Source organism: Fukomys damarensis, unplaced genomic scaffold (assembly GCF_012274545.1).
Source record: "Fukomys damarensis isolate Sample0158 unplaced genomic scaffold, DMR_v1.0_HiC HiC_scaffold_39, whole genome shotgun sequence".
NCBI classification, from domain to species: domain Eukaryota; kingdom Metazoa; phylum Chordata; class Mammalia; order Rodentia; family Bathyergidae; genus Fukomys; species Fukomys damarensis.
Window position 1 is genome coordinate 73,689,761 of NW_022900951.1, and position 23,582 is coordinate 73,713,342.

General features: G+C 32.3%; 1 protein-coding gene across 1 annotated transcript in view; it reads left to right on the forward strand.

Annotated features, from left to right (window-relative positions):
- The window catches only part of Diaph2 (diaphanous related formin 2), an 857,618-nt gene that overhangs the window by 205,780 nt on the left and 628,256 nt on the right, over nt 1–23,582 (forward strand). Inside the window, 5 exon segments of the mRNA XM_033760220.1 lie at nt 4,458–4,532; nt 4,612–4,681; nt 8,441–8,685; nt 8,719; nt 21,254–21,364. Of these exon segments, the coding sequence (XP_033616111.1) occupies nt 4,458–4,532; nt 4,612–4,681; nt 8,441–8,685; nt 8,719; nt 21,254–21,364 (502 nt within the window).

The window sequence follows — 23,582 nt, forward strand, 5'->3', positions numbered from 1 at the left end:
AAAGGAGTGCTTACTGGAATGGCCATATTAGAAAGTAAACTTTTTCTAAGTTAAATATACACTTTTACAAAATCCAGAAGATCCACCCCTAGATATTTTTCCAAAAGAAAAGAAAATATGCTTACACAAATGTTTACACGTGAGCACTTTATAGTACTTTGTATCACTTTTATTCATGGTAATCTCAACCTGGAGACAGTTGAAATTTGCATGAGCTAATGCACAGATACAATGTGGTTTATATATCTCCATATAATACCAAGGAGTTCATTACTGATCCATGCAGCTAAATGCTTGTGTATTATAGTATTACTCTAAGCAGAAGAGGCTTGATACAGAAAAGCTTCATACTCTACAATTCAACTCTCAATGGCACTCTGGAAAAAATAGAGCTATAGGGATGTCAGTCAGTTAAATATTTACCATGGGACTGAGAGTAGAGAAAGGGAATTGACTGCATAGGGGTGCCAGGGATTATTTTGGGGTGATGGAAGCATTCTATACCTTGTTTGAGTGGGTGGTTACATAACTATAATTTGTCAAAATGATGAATTGTACTCTATGTAGATCATACCTCAGTAAAAAGAAAGACAAAACCAGTGTGTGTTTCAGGGATGGTATGGAAATTATAAAAGATCATTCTCCCTGTTGTTCTCTTATTTTGGGTTATTTATTATTCTCTGCTTATATCACTTATAAATTTAAGGTTTGTGATGAATTTTAGGGATGAGGTACTACAGAAAAATGTATGTGTTTATCAGTGTTCATCTGCAATCCCTGAGTCAGATTTGAAATTGAGTCTTCCAGTATATTCTTACGGTTCTAGGTGCCCCAATTAGTACGAAATAACTCAGAATTGGAATTTGCACACTTTGTAAAATGTACCAACTTTTTATCTGCTTCAACTGGATGCTTATCTCTTTCTCCTGTCAGTGAGAATGTATGGTGTGGTTTTGAGGGTATAAAAAGTAGTCTCCAGGTATGTCTCAGAGTCCTGCCCAAGAAAAGTTTCCTCTACTGCTCTGCAAAACTTCGTCCCATTCCACAGTAGTTCTGAAATGCGAGCAACCATTAGAATCACCAGCCAGAATAGTTTAAATAACAACTTGCTCCCTCCTCCCCCAGTTACTCATTCCATAATAGTTCTAGGGTAGGAGGCAAGAATTTGCATTTCTGATAGATTCCCAAGCATTGTTGATGTTGCTGGTTGGGCTGTATACTTTGAGAAACTAATTTATATTTCTGATGTTACAGTGTCAACAATCCTACCCACGTATAGGGACCAACGTTTGCTTTTAAACTTTTTCATCATTTCATGACCACTTTATTGTGTGTGTGTGTGTGTTTGTGTGTGTGTGTGTGTGTGTGTGTGTGTGTGTGTATGTAGAATATGAATCAGTGAATGGTAAGTACTAGGCTAGAAACCATAGTGTTTGATGCCTGAAAGATAGAGAAATGGTACAGATCATAGTGGCAAGAGAAAAAAATAAAAGTAGAGTCTAGCTACACAGCCTTTTCTTTTAACCTTCTGCGTGTCATCATGCCAAATCATACTTATCTCTTTAGCAACAACTTTGAGTTCCTATTCTATTTTTAAAAGTCTGAAAACTTTTACTAGACCTCTTCTGGACAGCAGCCTAAAATATTCTCAGTTGAGACTCCTCACTGAGTTGACTATAATAAATACCCCCCCCACCTAAGTTTCATGATTCTGTCCTTTTTTCCCTAAAAACAATAGTAATTTTCATGGAATGAAAACCACAAAGTGCTATGAACTGCATTACTTGAAACAATTTGGGATGTGTGGGTAACAGAGTTCAGGTGAATCAGTACAAATCATGCTCTATTATCAAATAAATCTCTAAACCAAAAAAGGAATAGTCCTAATAGTTTTAATAGCAGATGTAAACAAATATAAGTAAAATTCAGAATTGAAAAAGCTTGTGTTAAAGAAATAATAGGTGTATTTTTTCTTCCCAAATGCCAAAGCAGATATCGAGGGCTGAATATATAAATCTGTTCAGAATTCCTATGTTAAGATTGCTGTAATATATATTGTTCTGTAATCATATCTATTGAATTTTCTCTGTGATAGATTAAATGCAGTATATTATACTTAGCTGATGTCCCTCTATTCCTCTACCACTACCTGGCACACAGATTATTAAGATTCTTTAAAGAAAATAGCTTATTGCATTCTATGATTAGATGCCTCAGTTGAATAGTAGCCCTCTGCCAGTTATCATTACAATGCCATATTGATTTTTTTCTCATTTCCATTATGGAAATTAGGATGTTTTTAAAAGAAGCTTCCATATATATTATAGATATAACTGTTTCTGAATAGGAGTTATTTCTTAAAGTTATTTTCTTCAGTGATCTGATGACTCTTACTGATATTCTCTTAAAAGTGTAGTCTTTTGCTACAGTGATAAGCTTTTCCTTAGGTACGTATGAAATGGAGAATTTAAAGACTGGAATAGAAACTGTCTTTAATTACTATGTTTAAATAAGTTTGTGCAAGCACAAGGGCCCGAGTTTGATCCCCAGTACCAAAAATAAATAAATCAATATGTTTAAATATGTTAAGTATAATGGCTAGGAATGTATCTCTATGGTATAAGACTTTATCTAGCAGGCATGAGACCCTGAGGTCAACTCCAGGTAATGCACGCGCACGTGCACACACACACACACACACACTCACAAAACAGTAAGATTTTAGTCATTACTTCATGGAAATCTGCTATAGATTTATATATGAAGTTCTCAGGCATTGTGAGCCTGCTTGTTCTGTTAGCTACCCTCACTAGTACAGTTAATTAAAAGTCAATCAGCAAATATGTATTTAATATTGACTGTATATACATATTTATTTAGTGATTATAAGCCACTCTGCTAAGTGCTCTGGGAGAAATAAAGATGAATGAGATAATATAGTATCTTTAGAGAATTTACAATCCAGACGTGTGTATAATAAGACATGTGTGGCATGAATCATAATGTCATTAGTGGAAGATAAAGATCACATGGGAATTCAAAAGAGACAGAACTAGCATTTGGTGGGAGGACTTGCAGGGGAAAAATATTAATTGCTCAAAATTTAGAGAGATGGTGTTGGGGTTTTCCTTCTTGGAAGAAAGAATAAATGATATAAATCAGAACTTTTGGGATGGTGCCAGGAATTATCATCCTACTTTTTTTGTTGTTGTTGTTCCAGGGATCAAACTTGCAACCTGGCACTTGCAAGGCAGGCGCGGTGCAACTGAGCTAAATCCCTGGCCCTTTCACCCTAATTTTATTGGCACATGTGGTATTAGGCCTGGAGCTGGAAGAAGAATAAGGATACATCAGAATACACTAGGTAGTCCAGGGGAAGATTTTATAGAGAAGTCTATTGTTTAGGGCAATTTAATCTGGCATTTTATAAAATGCACAAGAGAAAAGATAATTAGGGCTAGATTGTTAGCAGTGAAAAAGAGGGAAGAGTCATTTGGAGAAGTCATTCTAGAAGTAGGACATTCATGACCAGATGCTACAAAGTCAGATCAAGTACTTTGTGTTCTGTCTTTCAGGCTTCTACCATACATAGGATTTAATCTCCCCGCTATTCTCCGGAGCTTGCTTACTCAGCTTTCATACACTGGTCTCCTGATAGTTCCTGGAACATTCCAAACCAGTAATTAATGGTTTGGACTTCAGGACTGTTAGAAAAGTCATTACTTCCCATAAGGCTCTGCTTAAATATTACCTTTTACAAAATGTCGTTCACTGACCAAACCTTGAAAAATAGCATCCCAGCAGTCCTTTTATTCCATTTATCAAGTGTTATTTTTCTTTATTGCATCAAAACACTGTCAGTTTAAAAATATTGTTTTCATCATTTGTCTCCTTATCTTTAGATGTTAAGGGTTTAGTTTTGTTGTCTCCTATAACTCTTGCCATCTGCAACATGCTGGGCAATATGTGTGTGTGTGTGTGTGTGTGTGTGTGTGTGTGTGTGTATGTATATGCTCCAAAAGTATTTGTTAAATGAATGAATGGAATAAATGTAAAGGTTAAGAGAATGAGAGATGAAACATTTATGCTACTATTAGAAGTCTGAAGAATTCAAGGGGTAATAATATCATTAACAATATCAGTAAAAGGAGGAAAGAATTGATTCAGGGAAGTGAAAACAAGGAAAGATAAATTCAGCTTCTAAATTCAAGCCGAAGCATAGGATGTGTGTGAAACTACCAAGACAGTGCCGTAAAATGAATGATCAAAAATATGAAGAAAGTCCTGAGTTTTAGATGAAGATTGCTGAGTCATCCTCAGAGTTAGGACTTTAATCAGTGGTAATAGAAAATGACAAGCAATTTTAAAATAACATTTTCAGATTTGGAAACCAAAGTTTCATTTTGAAAAATGTTTTAAATATATGAACTTGTTTACACATTCTTTTTATCTCTTAGCTGGGTTAACAACTTTGGCCATGAAGGTCTTGGACTCTTATTGGATGTGTTGGAAAAACTTCTGGACAAAAAACAGTAAGAATAAACATTTGCAAAAATTTTTCAAAGGAGAAAATTTTTGAACATGATATGATATGAGTTTTTTCTTACTTAGGCAAGAAAATATTGATAAGAAGAATCAATATAAACTAATTCAATGCCTCAAAGCATTTATGAATAATAAGGTGAGTAATATTTATTTATGCTTCTGTTCCTAAAGGGGAGAACTTGCCTGAGAGTATAAAAGTATAAAACAGACAAAATAGTGGACTTGTGCTCAGTATATAAAGGGGTCTTCAAGATGGAAATCATCACATGTACCATTTAAATATTTGCAATATACTTTGCTTCCCATAATATTTAATGGTAGGCTACACATATTCATCTTGTTACCAAATTAGGTAATACTTTTATTTTTCTTCTGTACTTTTTATAATAGGAAAACTTAAATGTCATAAATTGAGTGCCATTTTTATACTTTTTATTCCATTGAAAAGAAAAGGGGTAAAGTATGACATTTTTGCTAAGAATATTAGAAGATTAAAATTTCTATTTTATGTTCAATTAATGTTGGTGAGCGAATATATATGAATGATATCTCTAGAAGATAGAAGGGATTTTAGTTTTGATATGTGTATAACACTAGGAAGAACTATATGAATTATAGAATATTTTTATTATTCTTTTATAAATTACCTGTTTTATATAATTCACCTAATTACCTGATTATTTATATGGTATGTTAACAATCTTAAAATACTTAATAGAAACAATTATAATAATAAATAACTGGCCACATTTGAAATTTCTAGCTGTTGCGGTAACATACCTAATGCAATAAGATTATGTATTTAAGTTATGTGCAGTTTGTCTTATGCATATGGTATTATGTACCACTATATTTATAGTGTGCACATGTATATCGTCAAAGAATACTGACACATGCCATGGATGGTTGCTAGTAGACCTCTGCCTAAAATATAGTGCTATTTCTGAATCTCTCTTAGATGTTGGTACAAGTATAGAATTTCTCAACTTCTGTGCTCAGGTTATACAGAGTCTTATGCCTAGCAAGAAATGATTTATTTTACATTGCTACTCAACAACTCAGGATGGATCTCTTTCTTAAATTGAGGGGAAGTATAACAATAGAAAGAGAACATAGTAAGAGAAATCAAAAGATAATAGTTGATACTTTATCGCTAATAAGATGCCTTTGGAAAATAACTTGACCTCATTGGTAATTAGTCCCCTTATCTGTAAACTGAACTTTAAACCTGTTTGTTTTACATTCTTATTGATTTGTGTTGTTAGCTTCCCCAGTTTTCCACGGTATCAATTATAATCAGGATTGTCACTAGAGAAATATATATTGACAAGAGTTCCTCTAGAACCTTTCCCCAGGATATACTTTGTTGTATCACCCCATTGTTTTTTGTATCTTAAGAGTTTGTCAGTTTTGAAGAACTGTTGATTTTTCTTGGATTATCCTAAGCTAAGTTTTAGTGAGGTCATGTTTATATCTTACATATAGGTCCTCAGAACATGAATAAATTGGTCTTTTAAGTTATAGGAATTTGAAACAGTAGGAATAAATGTGTATCCAGGATAGAAAATATGCAGTGATATGTTCATTTCATGTTAGAATAAATTAAAAAGGAAACTTCCGTTAAAGAGCAATTATATTTTGTGTTCACAAAGACTTTCAATTATTTACTTCAGAAACTCTTTCCCCTTTTTCAATATATTGAATAATAAGACCATGAAAAGCAAGTCATTATCCCTTAACTTCCACTTCCCTAATATTGCTTGGATGTTTGGATTGAAAGATTTTTCAGGTATATTTTTATGTTTTTATTTTTATATCTAATATATCCCTATATATTATAAATTATTATTAATAAATAAAATCTTGAAATTTACAAATATTTCCCTGTCATTCTAACTGATTTCTAAAGCTGTTAAATTTTGTAACTGTGTGGTAGTAATTCAGCTCTCAGATTTACACATGTGCTTTTTAAAACAATACAAGTGCTTTTTACTTATATTTCTTTTTTTGTTTGTTTGTTTGTTTGTTTTGAGACAGGGTCTCACTATGTAGTTGAGACTCACCTGGAACTCACTATGTAGCCCAGGCTGGTCTCGAACTCAAAGCGATGCTCCTGCTTCAGCCTCCTGAGTGCTGGGATTACAGGCGTGTGCCACCACACCCGCCTATATTTTTTAATTTTTATTTTGTACTGGCCACCTTTATACATACCTATCCCTTTGTTTTTCTTTGCTTCTTTCCAGTATTTTTTATCTTTTCTTGTCTCCACATGTTTCTTTATTTATTAGGGTCCATGCTAAAGTCGCATTTCAGAAGAAGGCACTAGAAGTGTTTGTTAGGAAAGTACAGGAACAGGACTTGTTCTTTAAAAAGATTGCGGAGTCTGAATGCCTCACTCCATTAACACAGAGCTGGATTTCCAAATTCTATCCTATTCCTAGCTTCCATTCCATTGGATCATAACAGTAGGAACATTCTATTGGGTTTACCTTTTTTTTTGGTAATGGGGCTCTAACTCAGGTCCTTGAATTTGTGAAGCAGGCGCTGGAACCACTGAGCTAAATTCCTGGCCCTGGGTTTGGCTTTTTAAGTAGGTCATTCTGTTCTCTTCATCTTCTGCCACCATCTGTATCGATTAGCTCACAAAGACAATCACCTGACTCACCTTCTAGGTAATTTTTTGTTTTGTTTTGTTTTAAGCAAAGAAAATGGGAAAATGAACTAAGATAGATGCTAAGCTGTGTTGGCACCTTTCAGTAATTCCCTAAGCTGATTTTATATATTAACCTTAAATATTGTATTCTTTAGACTATGTTACTGAAAAACTGTTAAAGAAATATGTTCAAAATTGTTAAAAAAACTGTTACATCTCTAAATATTAATAAATATATTTTTATCTGAAAAAAGTCACATTTAGGAGTTTTAGCAATGATTCTTTCCTCTAAGTTCTTTTAGAAGTTAAATTAAGAACCATGCTATTGTTCGTGTGTTTGATACTTAAGTACAGGTTAGCTTGAAATGATAATTTTCCTCTGATGAAACATTGTCAGTTTTCACTGATAGACTATAAAATGAAACAACCATTTTTCAGGAAAAATACAAGAAATAGCTTGTGGTGCATAGATGAAAGAAAATATCCCTTTCTTCAATATAAGAAAAACCCGTTTCAAGCTCTATTTAGCATTTTATCTATTTGTTAGAACTTATGTGTGTGTGTCTGTGTATGGACATTTATGGGTCCATGCCTAGAAAATAAATGAAAATGATGTCTTCTCTGCCTTTTGACTGTGACTTTTAATGAAACCTAGGTGCCATATCTTTGGGTTCATAGCCTTTGCAAAAAGGAGGAGGATAAGAACAAGAAGGGGTAGAAGATCTATGCCAAGGTTTATCACTTTTTAATTGGCATATAGTACATAATTGAGCTTTTAAATTCATTTTTTTGTTCACCTTAAATTCCCATGCAAATATATTGTATAATTTAACCATAAATTCCAGACTTCCTTAGAGATACCCAGTGGCACAGAATTGTATTAAAAAATCATATTAGTATTTGTTTCACATGTTCTTTGTTGAAGTAGTACTGATTGTTCCCATATATCTCTCAAATTTTTGTGTAGTACTGATTGTTCCCATATTTCTCTCAAATTTTTGTGGAAATTGTACAGTAGAATATTGGAGCTCATATCTGACCAAGGGACAAAACCTCCAAGATGGAGTTAGTTTAACTAAAAAAGCGATAGATAACTAATAGAATTTGAAAAGCATTTATATATTTTATGTAGGACCTCAGTGTGGAGATATGGGTGTTTTTGAAAATACTTTTAGGTTGCTTTTTTATATTGAAAAATGTTCCATAGACATTTTAATTTTAACTTTTGATTTTTTGTTTTAGTTTGGATTGCAAAGGATTTTAGGAGATGAACGAAGTCTTTTACTATTGGCAAGAGCAATTGATCCCAAACAACCCAACATGATGACTGAAATAGTAAAAATACTTTCTGCTATTTGCATTGTTGGTGAAGAGAACATTCTGGATAAACTTTTAGGGGCAATAACTATTGCAGCAGAAAGAAATAACAGGGAATGATTTTCACCAGCTGTGGAAGGATTAGAAAATCATGAAGCTTTGCAATTACAGTTGGCGTGCATGCAGTTTAAAAACAATAATAGAGTTTAGAAAATTATTGGCATTTTTATCTTGTCAGTTTATATTTTAGCATTTTTTGTTGATATTATCGAAACTAGGTTTAAACTGACTCCTAATAGGAAATTCTTCCCAGATGAGTTCAAACTAAATAAATAGAATTTTATGCACTTGCAGGTAGCACAATCATTAGATAAATAGGCAAAAATCAGTTATTTTGACAAATGCACTCATACTTTATGCTGTACACCAGGCAGTCTTTACTTCTTTAATTGAATTGACTAGATGCCTTTATTGTGTGCTATTACTTTACAACAGAATATACTTTGCCTGTTTATGAAAACTGAAATGAGGAATTATTTATAGAGCGCAATAAATTAATCTCTTAGAAAAAGATAGGTTGTTGATATTTATTGAGTGTTTATGTATATTCCAAAGTCAGCAAGTGTGGTCAAAATCAAACATGTTTTGAATCATATCTTATGAAATAATGATGAATCAAAGACCAAATTTGAGTTCAATGTTATTATTAAGTTTAGTTTATGAGAAATCACTATAATAAAAATGAAATGTGCTTAGGACATGAACTAAAATATTTCTTTTGAACATTTCATGTGACAGTAATACTTTCAATTTGAAACAGAACAGGACCATGCAAAGATTTAGGGATGTTTTAAGATGTTGATTTTTCCATAACTGTTAGAATAAAATGAGATATTGCTTAGTCCTACCTGCTGTACTTAAAGGTAAAAAAATAAACATTACACAAAAATATTGTCTGCAACTTTAAATCTTTTCTTAATGAGAACAGAGGAGGTAATATGAAAAAGGGAAGTTTTCATAGACATCTTAGAAAAATCAGTTTATAAATAATAATTATTTTGCTTGTCAATTAGCATTTCAATATTCAGCTCATAAAATATTACCTAGTCTGGTATACTTATTACAATTCAATTATCATTTCAGGTGTCATTTGATAAAAGTAACCCACTACAAAAAAATTAAAAATCTGAGAGTAGAGAGAAAGAGGAAAAAATTTGAGATATATTATGTATGTGTATCAATTTCCCACAACAAATGTAATCATTATGTACTGTAAACATATATTAGTAAAATATTTTGGCATTATGTAATCAAGTGTGCTTTTCAGGGTGTCTGCCAGAAAAATCATTTTCCTCAGTTTTTTCTATTAGAATTTTCAGTTTGATGCCCTAAATTATTTACAGCTATCAATATTTATCTTTAGAAATATATTTAGAGGAACACAATTACAATAATTGTAATGGTCTTTCAGTTGGAATTTTATCAAGAGATCTATTTTATATTGTGCTCATAGTTCACAACAATATAATGTGTACTTGACATTAACTTAGAGTAGATTTTTTGTATACAAATACACAAAGTATTGAGGTACTACATATGTCGTTTAGTTTAATTTCAAAACATTACATTGTTTACCATATATCTGTATACAATTTTTGTCAAAAGCATTAAATAATGTTTAAAATTATAATGGTCTATTTAAACATCAGCACCAGAAAAATAATAGGAAAGCCTGAAAGGAATAACCCATGCTAATGATAAGTGTGTGTGTATGTGTGTAGTAATTCTTATTCTGTTTTTTCTTTTTTCTTTTTCTCTATAGTCTGGATAAACTTTTAGGGGCAATAACTACTGCAGCAGAAAGAAATAACAGGGAACGATTTTCACCAGTGGTGGAAGGATTAGAAAATCATGAAGCTTTGCAATTACAGGTCAGTTAATTTTGTCTCAAATTGCATCTAGAATTACATTTAGAGTTCTCATTTTCTGTGACATCTTTCTCCAGTTTACCTTGCATTTAAATACTATGGAATGTAAAAATAAAATTCCTCCTGTTGTTGGAAGTTTTGGTTGTGAAAATAATAATTTGTTTAAACTTAGGGAAATATTACTGAATTATTAGTAATATGGCCCCTATGATTATCATTAGTATCATAATTTACTAATCAGTGTAATTATACCAGGAAGTTGATGACTTAGCAATAACCAGGGCCAAAGGAAAAGCAATTCAGTCAGTGCTGTTATCCTAAGAGATGTTAGTCAACTCTGTCGGCTTTTTGTAGAAATTTAAGAAAATGATGTTTGTCAATCTTTGTGATATTCAGGCAACATTCATAGGCCTCACTCAACAAAACAGAGGTGACTGAATTGCTACTGTATGTCAAGGTTCATCTGATAGCCTTATATAGACCCAGCCTAAATATTTCCTTCACAAAATAACAAATTTGTAAATTGTGTGGTATGCAGTTTTTTGGCTTAAAAACTTTATTAAGATAAAGAAAATAAAAAAAAACTGCTGTCTTTTTTTTAGTGGTTACAGGAAATGATCTGTTTTATGAAAAGTAACTTTGTTTTTGAGGGATGAGAACTCCTGTTTATTATTTGAATTTATAATGTTTGGTCCTAGACTATAAATTTTAGTTTGAATATGTCATTTGATTTAATTATGCAACTCAACTTTCTAGGTATTATTATCTCAATTTTTCATATGAGATGTATAGGCAGAATGAGTTAAATAAACTCGTTTAAAGTGATTCAGCGTATAAGAGTCAGAATTTGATACTTGGTTGTCTAGTCTCTGATCATAATCTCTTTCTTTTAGATAGTGTATGCATCTTAATGCACCATGGAAAACACTCTTTGAAAGATATTTTTTTTTCATGAAGTTTATTGGTACATTGTAGGTATACAATACAGTTACATTCATCATTGGGATCTTGTACCTTTACATGATGTATCTTGGTTCTTATTTTTTCCCCATGCCCCTGCCCTCCCTTAATCCCCTCCACCCTTCCCTATTTACAAAGACTTTGTTTCAATTTTTTCCTCTTCTTGTAGTTTTTCTTTTCCCTTCTTTCCCCTCCCCTTCCCACTTCCCCTCCTTCTTTAGTCCTTTTCTTCCTATTTCACATTATCTGTTATACAATTTGAACCTTATTTACACTTTTAGTTTTTCATACCAGAGAAACTATTCAATATTTACACGTGTCCCATTTATTTCACTTAAGAGTATCACCTCAGTGTGCATCCATTTAGCTATACATGTCTCTAGTTCCTCATTGTTTATGGCTATTACTCCATTTTATAGAAAAAAATACTTGTTCTTTATCTAGTCTTCAACTGATGGGCAATTGGGCTGTTTCCAAGTTTTAGCTATTACAAACTGTGCCACTATAAACATGGGTACACATATTTCGCTGTGGTATGATTCTTTTAATTCTTTGGGAAAGATACCCAGCAGAGGTATAGCTGGGTCAAGTGGTACCTATAATACTAGTTGTTTGACGCATCTCCATATTGATTTCCACAGTGTTTGCACTAGTCTGCACTCCCACCAACAATGGAGAAGGGTTCCTTTCTCCCCACATCCCCACCAGCATGTGTTATTGGTTAATTTCTTTTCTTTTCTTCTTTTTTTTTTTTAACTGGGGATCAAACACAGGACCTTATGCTTGTGAGGCAGGCAGCGGAACCACTGAGCTAAATCCGGGCCCTGTTAATTTCTTGATAGCAACCATTCTTTCTAGGGTGAGTTAGAATCTCAGCATTGTTTTCATCTGCATCTCTGGAATGACCAGTGATGTTGAACATTTTTCATAATTTATTTGCTGCTTTTACTTGTTTGAGAAATGTCTGTTCATTTCAAATGCCCACTTTTGAATCGGGTCTTTATATTTGAGGGTCTGATTTTTTTGAGTTCTTTACATATTCTACGTAGTAGACCTTTGTCTGAAGAACAACTGTTAAAATTTTTTCCCACATTGTAGGTTGTCTCTTACCTCTGTTGGTCATTTCTCTTGAAGTGCAGAAGTCTTTTAATAAAATGAGATTCCAATTGTTGTTGATTCTTTTTGCTAGTTCCTGTGCTATTGAGGATTTGTTCATAAAGTCTTTTGCTATGCCAATATTTTTGAGAGTTCTACCTAACTTATCTTCCAGCAAGTTTATTGTTTCTGATTTAATATTTAGATCTTTAATCCATGCTGATTTTAGTTGAGTGCATGGTGAAAGGGGTCTAGTTTTGACCTTTGGGAGGTTGAAATCCAGTTTTCCAGCACATTTTATTGAAGAGGCTATCTTTCCTCCAGTGAGGATGGTTGGCTCCTTTGTCAAAGATTAGGTAGCTGAGTATATCTAGAGTTGTTTCTGTATCTTCCAGTCTATTCCACTGATCTTTGGATGATCTGTTTCGTTGCCAGAACCATGTTTTTTTTTTTTGTTTATTTGTTTGTTTGTTTTTTGTTTTTTTTTGTTTTTTTGGCTTTGCAGTATAGTTTCAAGTTAGGAATTGTGATAACCACTGTCATGTTTCTGTGGTCTAGAATTGCTTTTGCTACTCCATGTCTCTTCTGATTCCAAATGAATTTTTGGATTTTTTTTCTCTAGTTCAGTTAAATATACTGTTGTGATTTCAAAGGGACTGCATTGAATCTGAATAGCAGTTTTGGAAAAATGGACATTTTTACTATGTTGATTTTTTCATACCCAGGAGGAAGGGATGTCTTTTCATTTTCTTATATCCTCTTTGATCTCTTTTCTTTGAAAGCTATTTTAAACTCTTTGTATGGTGATTCAACAGAGAACATGGTTCCACATTTAATTTTATCAAACTTTTCTTGTATTGAGTATTGAAATATTAAAATTTGTCATCTGACATGAAACTAACACAGTTTGTATTTGTTTAGTATGAAATATTGGTATCTTTTTTCCACCAGAGTTTGAGACTCTATAGTGTGACAAAATTCTAATAAGATAAACTTGTCTGTTGTGCTTTTTAAGTCATACATATTTTTAATAACTAGGTTTTTTCCTATTTTTTCCTTTTTGTATCACATTTCATTTCATCATGACATTTAATCTCAATAAAATTTCGTATGTGTATTAAAAACTGCCTTTTTTAGTTCCCTTTTTGAAAGTTTTGTCTTTGTTTCTAGGATTTGGCCTATAAACTAAATTTCATTGACATTCAGACATATGTCTAAATTTGTGCATCTCTTGCAAAGTTTATATAGGAAGAGTGAAATATTTTAATTTTATTCAATTTTTTCATTATATTTTAAACCTAGTTTGCCTAGCTTGGGGCAAATTTATTTACATATTTAAAGAATTTTTAAATAAATTTTTAACTTAAATTCTGTGAATTATATGCATTATTATCTCCAATTTACTAATCAAGGAAATCAGTTTCCCGGAGGTTAAGTAACCCACTCAAAATCATGTTATCTGTTAAGGGACCGAAGTTTGCTTTGAATTTGGGATTTTATAATGCCAATCTGTGTGTACCGCTTTCACTCTACTTTAAAGTGATGCTTCTGGTACAAGAGCCCAATGATAAATGTACCTGTACTGTAAATGTACCAATAAACTCAATGAGAAAAAAAATAAAAATAAAATGATGCTTCTACCATAGTGTAGTTTACTCCGAACAGTGAGATGGTTGACATTTCCCATCCTGCAGTAAGTTGGACAGAATAGAATTTTTAAAGTGGTATGTATTTAACTAGAAACATATAGAAAAAATTAGACATTTTGATAGCTACTCAATAAATTGTTGAATATTGCTTATAGATGCAAACATATGCAAACTACTGTTTGAAATTTCTTACCTTAATGAGCTACAAAAATTAGTAATTTTTTATATACAGAGCTTAGTACACTCACAAGAATTGTGAAGCGGGTCTGTTTGGAGTATTTAGTGCAAAAGAAAAAGTATCCTCTAAAAGTTCAAAAATATATTCAGGATACAGAAATGAAAAATAAAAGTTTAAATGTGTTGTTTAAAAAATACAGTTACTGCTGTATTTTAACAGAATGACTTTTCTATTTCGGTAGTATCCTGAGACTTTGCAAAATGTTTTAATAGTCACAGCAAGTAATTCTGTTAAAATACAGGATTAATAATACTTTAAATAAGAGTTACATAATGTCTCCCCCTTCTTACTTTAAAGACATGTTATTAACTTCACAGATTTTTTTTCCAGTTCACATTTAAGGTGAAATTTTCCTTGTGATAAGATTGTCATTATTTTTATCAGTTCTTGAAATAGGTAGAAGATAAACCATGTATCTTGATATGCTGTCTCTTCATTGAATTCTCTTTATCATAGCTGCATTTTCTGTTCTCAGGTATTGCAACACCTTTTCATCTGACTTATGCTTTTTTTTTCATTGAGTTTATTGGTACATTTTAGATATACAGTACAGTTATATTCATCATTGGGATCTTATACCATTACACGACATGTCTTGGTTCTCATTTTTCCCCTTATCCCTGCCCTCCTTTCACCTTTTCCTATTTACAAATACTTTATTTCCATTTTTTCATGTTTTTTTTTCTTTTCTTTTTTCTCAAACTGAGCAGTATGGACATTTTAGACAGAATGGTGTTATGTAATTTGCTCACTTTTGTGTTGGTGGAATGTTTAGTGGCATCTCTGTTTCCTATCCACTAGATATCAGTTTCACATTTCTCTCCCAGTCTTGACAACCAAAAGTTTCTCCAGGCAATGCCATATATGCTAACTAGAAGGCAATAGGTACATACCCCAAGCAGAGACACACTGATGATGACAGATGACATTGAACTTTGTGAAAGTAGACTTTTTATTTTTAATTGAGTTTATTGGTACATTTTAGGTATACAGTAAAGTTACATTCATTATTGGGATCTTGTACCTTTACGTGACAGGTCTTGGTTCTCATTTTTTCCTCTTGTCCCTGCCCTCCCTTCACCCCTCCCCTCCTCCTCTCCCCATTTACAAACATTTTATTTCCATTTTTTCATTTTCTCCTATTTTTTTCTTGCCCTTATTACCTTTCCCCTACCCTTCCCACTTCCCCTACACCTTTAGCCCTTTTCTTCCTATTTCACATTGTCAATTATATCATTAGGATCTTATGTACCATGATATTTTTTCACACCAGAGAAACTATTTGCCCATCAGTTGGAGTAAAGATGTGGTTTTTCTATAAAGTTGAATACTACTCAGCCATAAAGAATGAGAAACTAGAGTAATTCATAGGAAAATGAATATATATTGAGGATCTACTCCTAAGTGAATAAATGTCACACATGTATACATGACTTATGCTTCTAAGTAGCCCCTTATTTCACTTTTTTCATTTTGAAGTTCATGTCTCTAAAATAGTAAACTTTACTTATTTTCTAATATACGTTTCACTACCCAGCTTTCTCACAGCTCTCCAAAAGGTCTAAAATGATCTTCTTCTTGCAACATCCAGTGGCTTCTTTCCAATCCTGATCACTTGGCACTATTGATCATTCCCTTTTTGAAATGGTTATCTTCCCTGACCTTTCCAGGCACTGTTCTCTTTCTGCTGTGTGACTACCTGTAATTGTCCTTACACTATCACTTTAATGTGATGCTTGTCTTCTGACCTCTCACGTATTATGTTCTCCATTTTCTGTCAGTGGTCCTCTTCTATTATCACTTTATGTTATTCTATCCATACATGCCTATACATACATACACAAACATGTAATTATGCTCATTGGCATGTACATATTTTCTCCATGAACATTCTAAATTACTTCCCTGCCTTTTATATACAACTATGTCTAGTAAATTATCAGATATATAAGTTCAGTTCATGCCGCTTTGAATTTTCAAACCTACTTATCCAAGCGCATAATAAGGTATCTTACATTCATTACAAAAAATATCATTTATAATCCATGTGCCAAACCATCTTCTAAATGTTTCACCTATGCTATCTCATTTAAATGCCACAGCATTTTTATGAGCAATATAGTAATAATATCCCCACTTTATGGATGAGTCTACTGAGGTATATGTAGAGATTACATCTCATTTTTGTAGTATGGATATATAAGCAAAACTCAGATTAGACACGAGGGAGTCTAACTCTAAAACTCATGCTATAACTAATAGAATGAACTTTTCTGATATTAAAACCAAACTCATTATCTCTTCCTTTTAACCTGATTCTTCCAAAAAGAGCCTACCCTTCTTTCTTTGTTTCTCATTTTAGATTATAGAGGTATATTCTATCTAAATCTAGTTTTCCTCAAGTTATCATTCTTCTTTGCCTCCTGTATCCATCCAGTCAATTTTCAAGTCTTACCATTCTCTCTACCCTAGTGCCTTTATCTTCTCCCACCAGTATTATTTCAGCAATTTCCTAATTAGTAGTATCCCATATTGATGCACTCTTCCTCTCTGAACAAATATTCTACACTGTTCTTAAAGATAAACCTGATTCTAAACATATTAGAAAAACTTAAACTTGTGATCCATTGCTAACTTGATAAAGTTAGGTGAAGTTTATTGTGACTCACAAGCTCATAGTTTCTCTCATATAAAAACCCAAAATACAGTGGACCCTTGACTTACGAACTCTGTTTGTTCCTGATGGCTAGTTGTTACTCAACTTGGTCAGTTGCCTTCAAGGTCTTTCTCCTGTTTAATTTTAGGCCACACTTTCTTCCCAGCAGATATCTGTGTCCTTGGAAAGACACTGGCCTAGGATTTCTGAATTAACTCCACACAGGAAAGAATATTATAGTAATTCTTCTAGAACGCTTTAAATTCGTATCTGAGACCTTCTGGCACAAGCATCTGGCATTCAGGTTGTAACTCAAGACTTTGTAAATTACAGTTAAAATTCTGGTTGTAACTCAAGCTGTAACCCATTTGTCAAGCCGATTGTAACTGAGGGTCCACTGTATATAAAAAAGTAGCAAAATAAAAGATACATAATAGGAAGCAGAGAGATAGATCTTTTGCAAAAGGAAAGGGAAACAAGACATGAAGGAAAAAGGTGGAATGATTTTGTACTATAAGAGGAAAACAGTTAACTCACACTCTTTTAAAGATTTATATACTTAGAATTTGAGCATACCATTTTTGTTTTTGATTTCGTTTTAACGTATTTATTATAACAGATGCAGTTCACATCTAGCTTTTGTTTTCTCTTTCCCCTCCCACAACCATATTTGTTGGGCCATTTCCTTGTAACTGAGCAGTCAATGAATGTACTTGCAGTATACATGGCCACCAGTAGTTTTAAATCTGTTCTTACAGGGTGCAGATGGATTTCAATAATTTATACAAACAAGTGAGTTAATGCTCAATCACTGCAAATTTAAACTATTGTAGAAGTTATTCAAGAATGAATTCTGTAGTTCTTTGGACCTTAGGTTTTAAAGATTAGAATATAAGTCTTTTTCCTTAAGTCTCCAGTGTAGAGCTATTCGATCTATAATTTCTGCATTGTACTATATTCATGTTGTTCTATATGGCAGTTTTGAGCTCCATGTAGATTTTGAATATGTAGACTATGGCAAGTGAAACTGAACAGCTGAATGCTTAACTTAATTGTTATTAAATTAAACTGTGATGAGAGGTACTATTGTGTGTATGTGTATATTCACATGTGTGCATGTATTTGCATTATATGCATACCAAGTAGAGAGGAGCATAGCTGAAATTAAAGGAGGGGGAGTATAGGAACCATTATTTTGGATCATAGAAGTCTATACATATGTTACTGCTTAGAATGTCTACTCACTGAGTTTTAACCCAATCCAATAATTATTTTCTACTTTTGCTGTTTTTGTTTATATTTCATGATATATTCTGATAACTTCTTTATGTACTAGGTAATATACTGTTAAACTAATTGTATGTCTTTCTATAGTTTTAAAGTAGATATTCTTAGTATATTCAGCATAAAATTTTATTATTTTATTCATCGTTGAAATCTTTTGTTGATGAATTTATGAATGGAATTTGTAATACATCTGAATGGACCTTAAATTTTCTGTATTTGTAATAAGGTGATGATATTTAGAAACATGAGTCTTCTCAGTGCCTCCTGACTTTATGTAAGTTGGTTATCTGCTTTGAGCTTCACTTCTTCATCTGTAAAATGAGGATACTGGTAATACTTCTCTTGTATGCTTTTTTTGAGGATGAAATTAGATAGTTTTGTTTTGTTTTTTGGTACTGGGGATCGAACTCGGGACCATGCGCTTGTGATGCAGGCGGTAGAAACCCTGAGCTAAATCCCTGGCCCAAGGATGAAATTAGAGAGTTAATTATATAAGAACCTTATACATTTTTGTGTAATTAATAGTAACAATAATAATAGTTTGAAAATTTACATCCACACAGTGATTATTTCATGCTCATAATTAAGTGATATATTCTGCTTTTAAGCTAATTATAATTTATTGAAATTTGTATTCATAGTAACAATTATTTCAATTTTGGATTGATATGTTCCTGTTCTCTGAAAAAGGCAGTGACTATGGCATAAAGGATGGAAATACTTAAGATAACTTTTTTGTTTTTCACATTCAGGCAATAAAAACATTTCTAAAAAGGAGTAATATTTGAGAAATTAAGTTAGAAAAATATGTATACATATATATATATATATATATATGACTATCTCATGTTATTTATAATTAATTAGATTTCTGTTAGAATTTGATAAATACTAAAGGGTGCATTGATAAGCCTTTGCTTTTATTGTTTAAACTACTTCAATGTGTCTCATTATTTGAGACTATAATTTATAGATTCAACTTCTGTTTTCATATTAACTATATATTTATACATTATATGTAACAGGTGAGCATTGCAGCATTTATTTTATTTAGTATAAAATAATTTTTATGTTGCTGTGTTCATTAATTTTGACTTTTACTATTTTTAATGTCTCTTTATCTAAATACTTTCATTTGTGTAAAGGTACTTTTACAAGAATCATTAACTTGTTTCTTATGGAATGTTCTCTATACTTGTAGGCTATTATTACAAGCCATTAAGCTACAATTTCTTCTGGCAAAAACAACCCTAGCAGAAGGCAACTTTTCTCTCTATTAATTTTGAATTGGGCATGTACTTTGGCTTGTTCAGTCATGTCATAGTTGTAATACAATAATAATCACTCAAGCAAATAAAATAATATAGAACTGTACATAGTATGTAAACTTTGTATATCTGTTAAGGTAATATCAATTCTATGCCAAATATTTAGCCAGTTGTTGCTTTTATCTTGATATGTGGACATTGCTTGAAATTGGAGTACCTTGTACAGTTGTCATTTAGATGTCTTGCAGTGTAACAAATAACCTGAGTTTCCCCTTTTAAAACATGAAACTTTTGATTTTTTGTAACTGGATGTAAAATAGATGATCTCCTCAAAAGTGGCTTAGCTATGTCAAAAATAGATACAAAAGTAAAAGCAATATACATTTTAATCTTTTCTTTCTACTTTAAAAAAAAAGCCCTATCATAATGATAAATCTGGAGAGCCAGGTGTGGTGGTAGGGATATCAGCACTTGGGAGGTTAAGGCAGGAGAATCAACACAGATTCAAGGCCAGCCTAGAGTACACAGTGAATTCAAGGCCAGCCTTGAAGTAGTGAGACTATATCACAAAGAACTCTATGGAAGACAAGTTAAAATACTTTTGAAATTTGTTTTTGCTTCTATGCCCTTGATTTATTTATGTTGTTTCTATAGATACATAACATTTTTACTAAGTTTGGTATTTTCCATGAGTTCCCTTGCATTCAGCTCTTTGAACACTCTACTACTCACTACATACTAAATATAATCAATTTAGATATATAGCTCTTCAACTAATCTGTATGCTAGTTGCCTTAGATTTGAGTAGCATTTTCAAAAATGCTATTGTTGTATAATGAATGGACTACATGAAAATTAGCATTTTATTGATTCCCTTCTAATTTACAATTTCCAGAAAGTAAGTCCTCTTTTATGATAGGGAGCTTTTAAATCAGAAAGTAAGAAAAGCAAAAGTCATTTTCTAGTATCAATATAATTAATGAAACATTTCATTGGAAAACAAGCCCTCATCTATACTTTATTATGCAGTGCATTTTAGTATTGGTGTCACAGTGTGTTCCGGTTGATATTAATTCAGTTACATTAACTTTTCACGCTTACCAAGTTAATTTATTTTAATTATATATTTTAGTATTCTGTGCAAATTCATCCCGATTAGAGGATGGAAAAAGCATAAATTAATGATTTCCCCAAGTTATCACTGTTTCTTGATAAATATTAGGGTACTTTATAACTTTATTTTATTTATTTTAGTAAAGTATTTATAACCATGGAGAATTGAGGGCAATGGTACTCTAAGGACAGCTGGATGAAAGATACATTTCATAATCATTTCAAAGGCTCTATATGTGTATTTTCTGAGCTTTGGGTTTCTCAGAGTGAGTTAATGTTTTCTGTGTTGTTCAGCAAAGCATGCACACTTGACCATCATTACCTCTTTGTTAGAATTAGTTTGAACATTAGAAACTACAGTTAATTTTTTGTTTATAATCTAAGAATGATCATCATTATACATGTAGATATATTTGCATTTTTAAATTTTATTATATATGTATTAATGTCTTTAGTGAGTGCATTATTTGAGTGTATTAAGTAAATAGTTCCTCAATTTATTTCAGTGCATTTTCTCTAAGCAAAATTTCCTTTCTTATTACAGGTGGCCTGCATGCAGTTTATCAATGCCCTTGTCACTTCTCCATATGAACTTGATTTTCGAATACATTTAAGGAATGAATTCCTTCGTTCAGGACTAAAAGCAATGTTACCAGTAAGTTGTGTACATACATTTATTATGCTGATAAACCGTATCATTTTTTTCAAGCAGGGTATGTACATGTGCCTTGCTATTTTTGTGATAAATAATTAGAAATTTTGTAAGCTTTTATATATTGCAGTAATAGTTTCAGTATACAAATGATTCAGGATTTAAAATGCACCTATTGATGTATATGTGTTTCAAGTTTTTTGGCTTCTTCAAGTCAATAGGGAGCTTCTTTGAATTTTAACTATTGAGAACATAAAAGATTATGCTTCTAAAGAAAAAGACCTTATTTCTTAAATATAAATATTTGTTATAATTATGAAAATGTTAAATATTTTTTGAAAAATTATTTGCTTCTAAGATAAATCAGCATGTTCTAATAATATAGCTACGGTGGCTCTGTACTTTATTTTATTATTCATATTAACTGAAGAGTGACTTTTTTAAAGACACAGATATTTTTAAAAGGAGATACAAGGTTAATTGAAATACAAAAATTAGGAGTTAGCTGGTGAGGAACCAGTAAGTGTATACTCTGTATATGTAAATTTTGATTGACTACTCTTCACTAAAACTGATTATAAGTTTTATTAGTGGGTCTATTTGGTTTCAGAAATTTGTGTGTTGACATTGTCTTGAATGATTCTTTAATTCTTAATTTTAAAGACCAAGGAATTGGCTGCATTGTTCACGGGAACATTTATAATGACCCATGTAGAGGTTGAATGTGCAGTTAAGATAGGTGAATATGCAAAAGGATTATGGCATTTACAGCATGTGTTTATTCTTGTTTTATCACTAATCTCTCCTTTTGAAAAGCTGCTGGCCTTAGAAAGTTAGAGAAATTCTTGTCTAGTTTGCTTTCGAGTTGCTTTTTTATTGGTTTCCCTGCTTGTTCTTACTGGAATGTTTCTCTTTTTTTCCTACAGAAGTGTTGTCTGGACACTTGGTGGTTGCAGGGGCTCTTTAGCATTTTGTACTCAGTTACTAATATGACATATTTTCTGGCTTAATTGTTGATAGTACTCTTCTCGTCTTTCTATTGCCTTTATGTCTAATTTAACATTTTTTTCCTTATACTGCTGAATGGCTAGTGAAGAAATCTATGATTCTCATTTTAATTTATTTTGATTCTCATAATTTTTTAAGAATGGATTTTTTTGAGACAGGGTTTCACTATGCAGCCCAGGCTTGGGAACTTGGGCTGATGCTCGTGCCTCAGCCTTCTGAGTCCTGGGGTTATAGGTGTGCTCCACCACATTTGGCAGTTTGCATCATTTAAAAAATGATAGACAAGATAACTCTTGTCTTTACCTTTTGCCTTTTCATCTGAATATATTAATCTTTTCCAGGCTTAGTGATCTCATAATATGTTGCTCATTTGATTGCTAAGACAACCTAAGACTTTAATTAGTGTTTATAAGCTATGCTTTTCGGTTGGCCATTTACCCTGTACGAGGCCTTTTATAGGAGAAAGTACTTCTTACTACATGTATTCTTCATGAGTTCTGCATCACTGTTGTTTCTCCCTGGAGTTCCTGATCCTGAGGGCACGTCTTGTGTCTGTGGTTGCAGGTTCTCCTTCCCAGGAGCCAGAGTGAACTTCCAGACTGCTTTGTTCTTTTCTCTGCATTGTGCTCCCTTTCTCTAGCGTCTCTGTAGGTTCTAGTTTTCCTTTCAGCTCCCTCCTGATTCCTGGAATCAACAGGTACTTATTTTTTAACTTTTTCCTCCAAGTTATTTTCTAGGTGTCTGGACTCTGGGCCCCCAAGAGGCTGTCTTTTGTGGCCGATCTTGACTCTGCCATTTTTCTTCTTTATTTGCCTTGTCGTTAGGTAAATAAGTAAACTTTAGGTAAATTGGATACATAAAGGAAGAATGTAGTGAGAAATTGTTTTTGTAGGCTATGGGCATACTTTATCATTTTTAAAAGACCGATGAGCCCTTTTTAAGTCTTTTGAAAACTTGACTGGTAATGGCTGGTAATGACTAGTGTACTGGTAATGGTGTTTGATTTACTCTGAAGTGCATTGAAATACAAAAACTTATTTTATGTTTCAGGTATTGTGCAAAACGATGTTTCATAACTATGCAGTAATTCTGTTAAAGAAACAAGCATGTATATAATTTCATATGCTAGTGATAGTGTAATTCAGAAAATTTTATGATATCCTTCATTTCATAATATACTTTTTTTTTTTTTTTTTTTTTTTTTTTTTTTTTT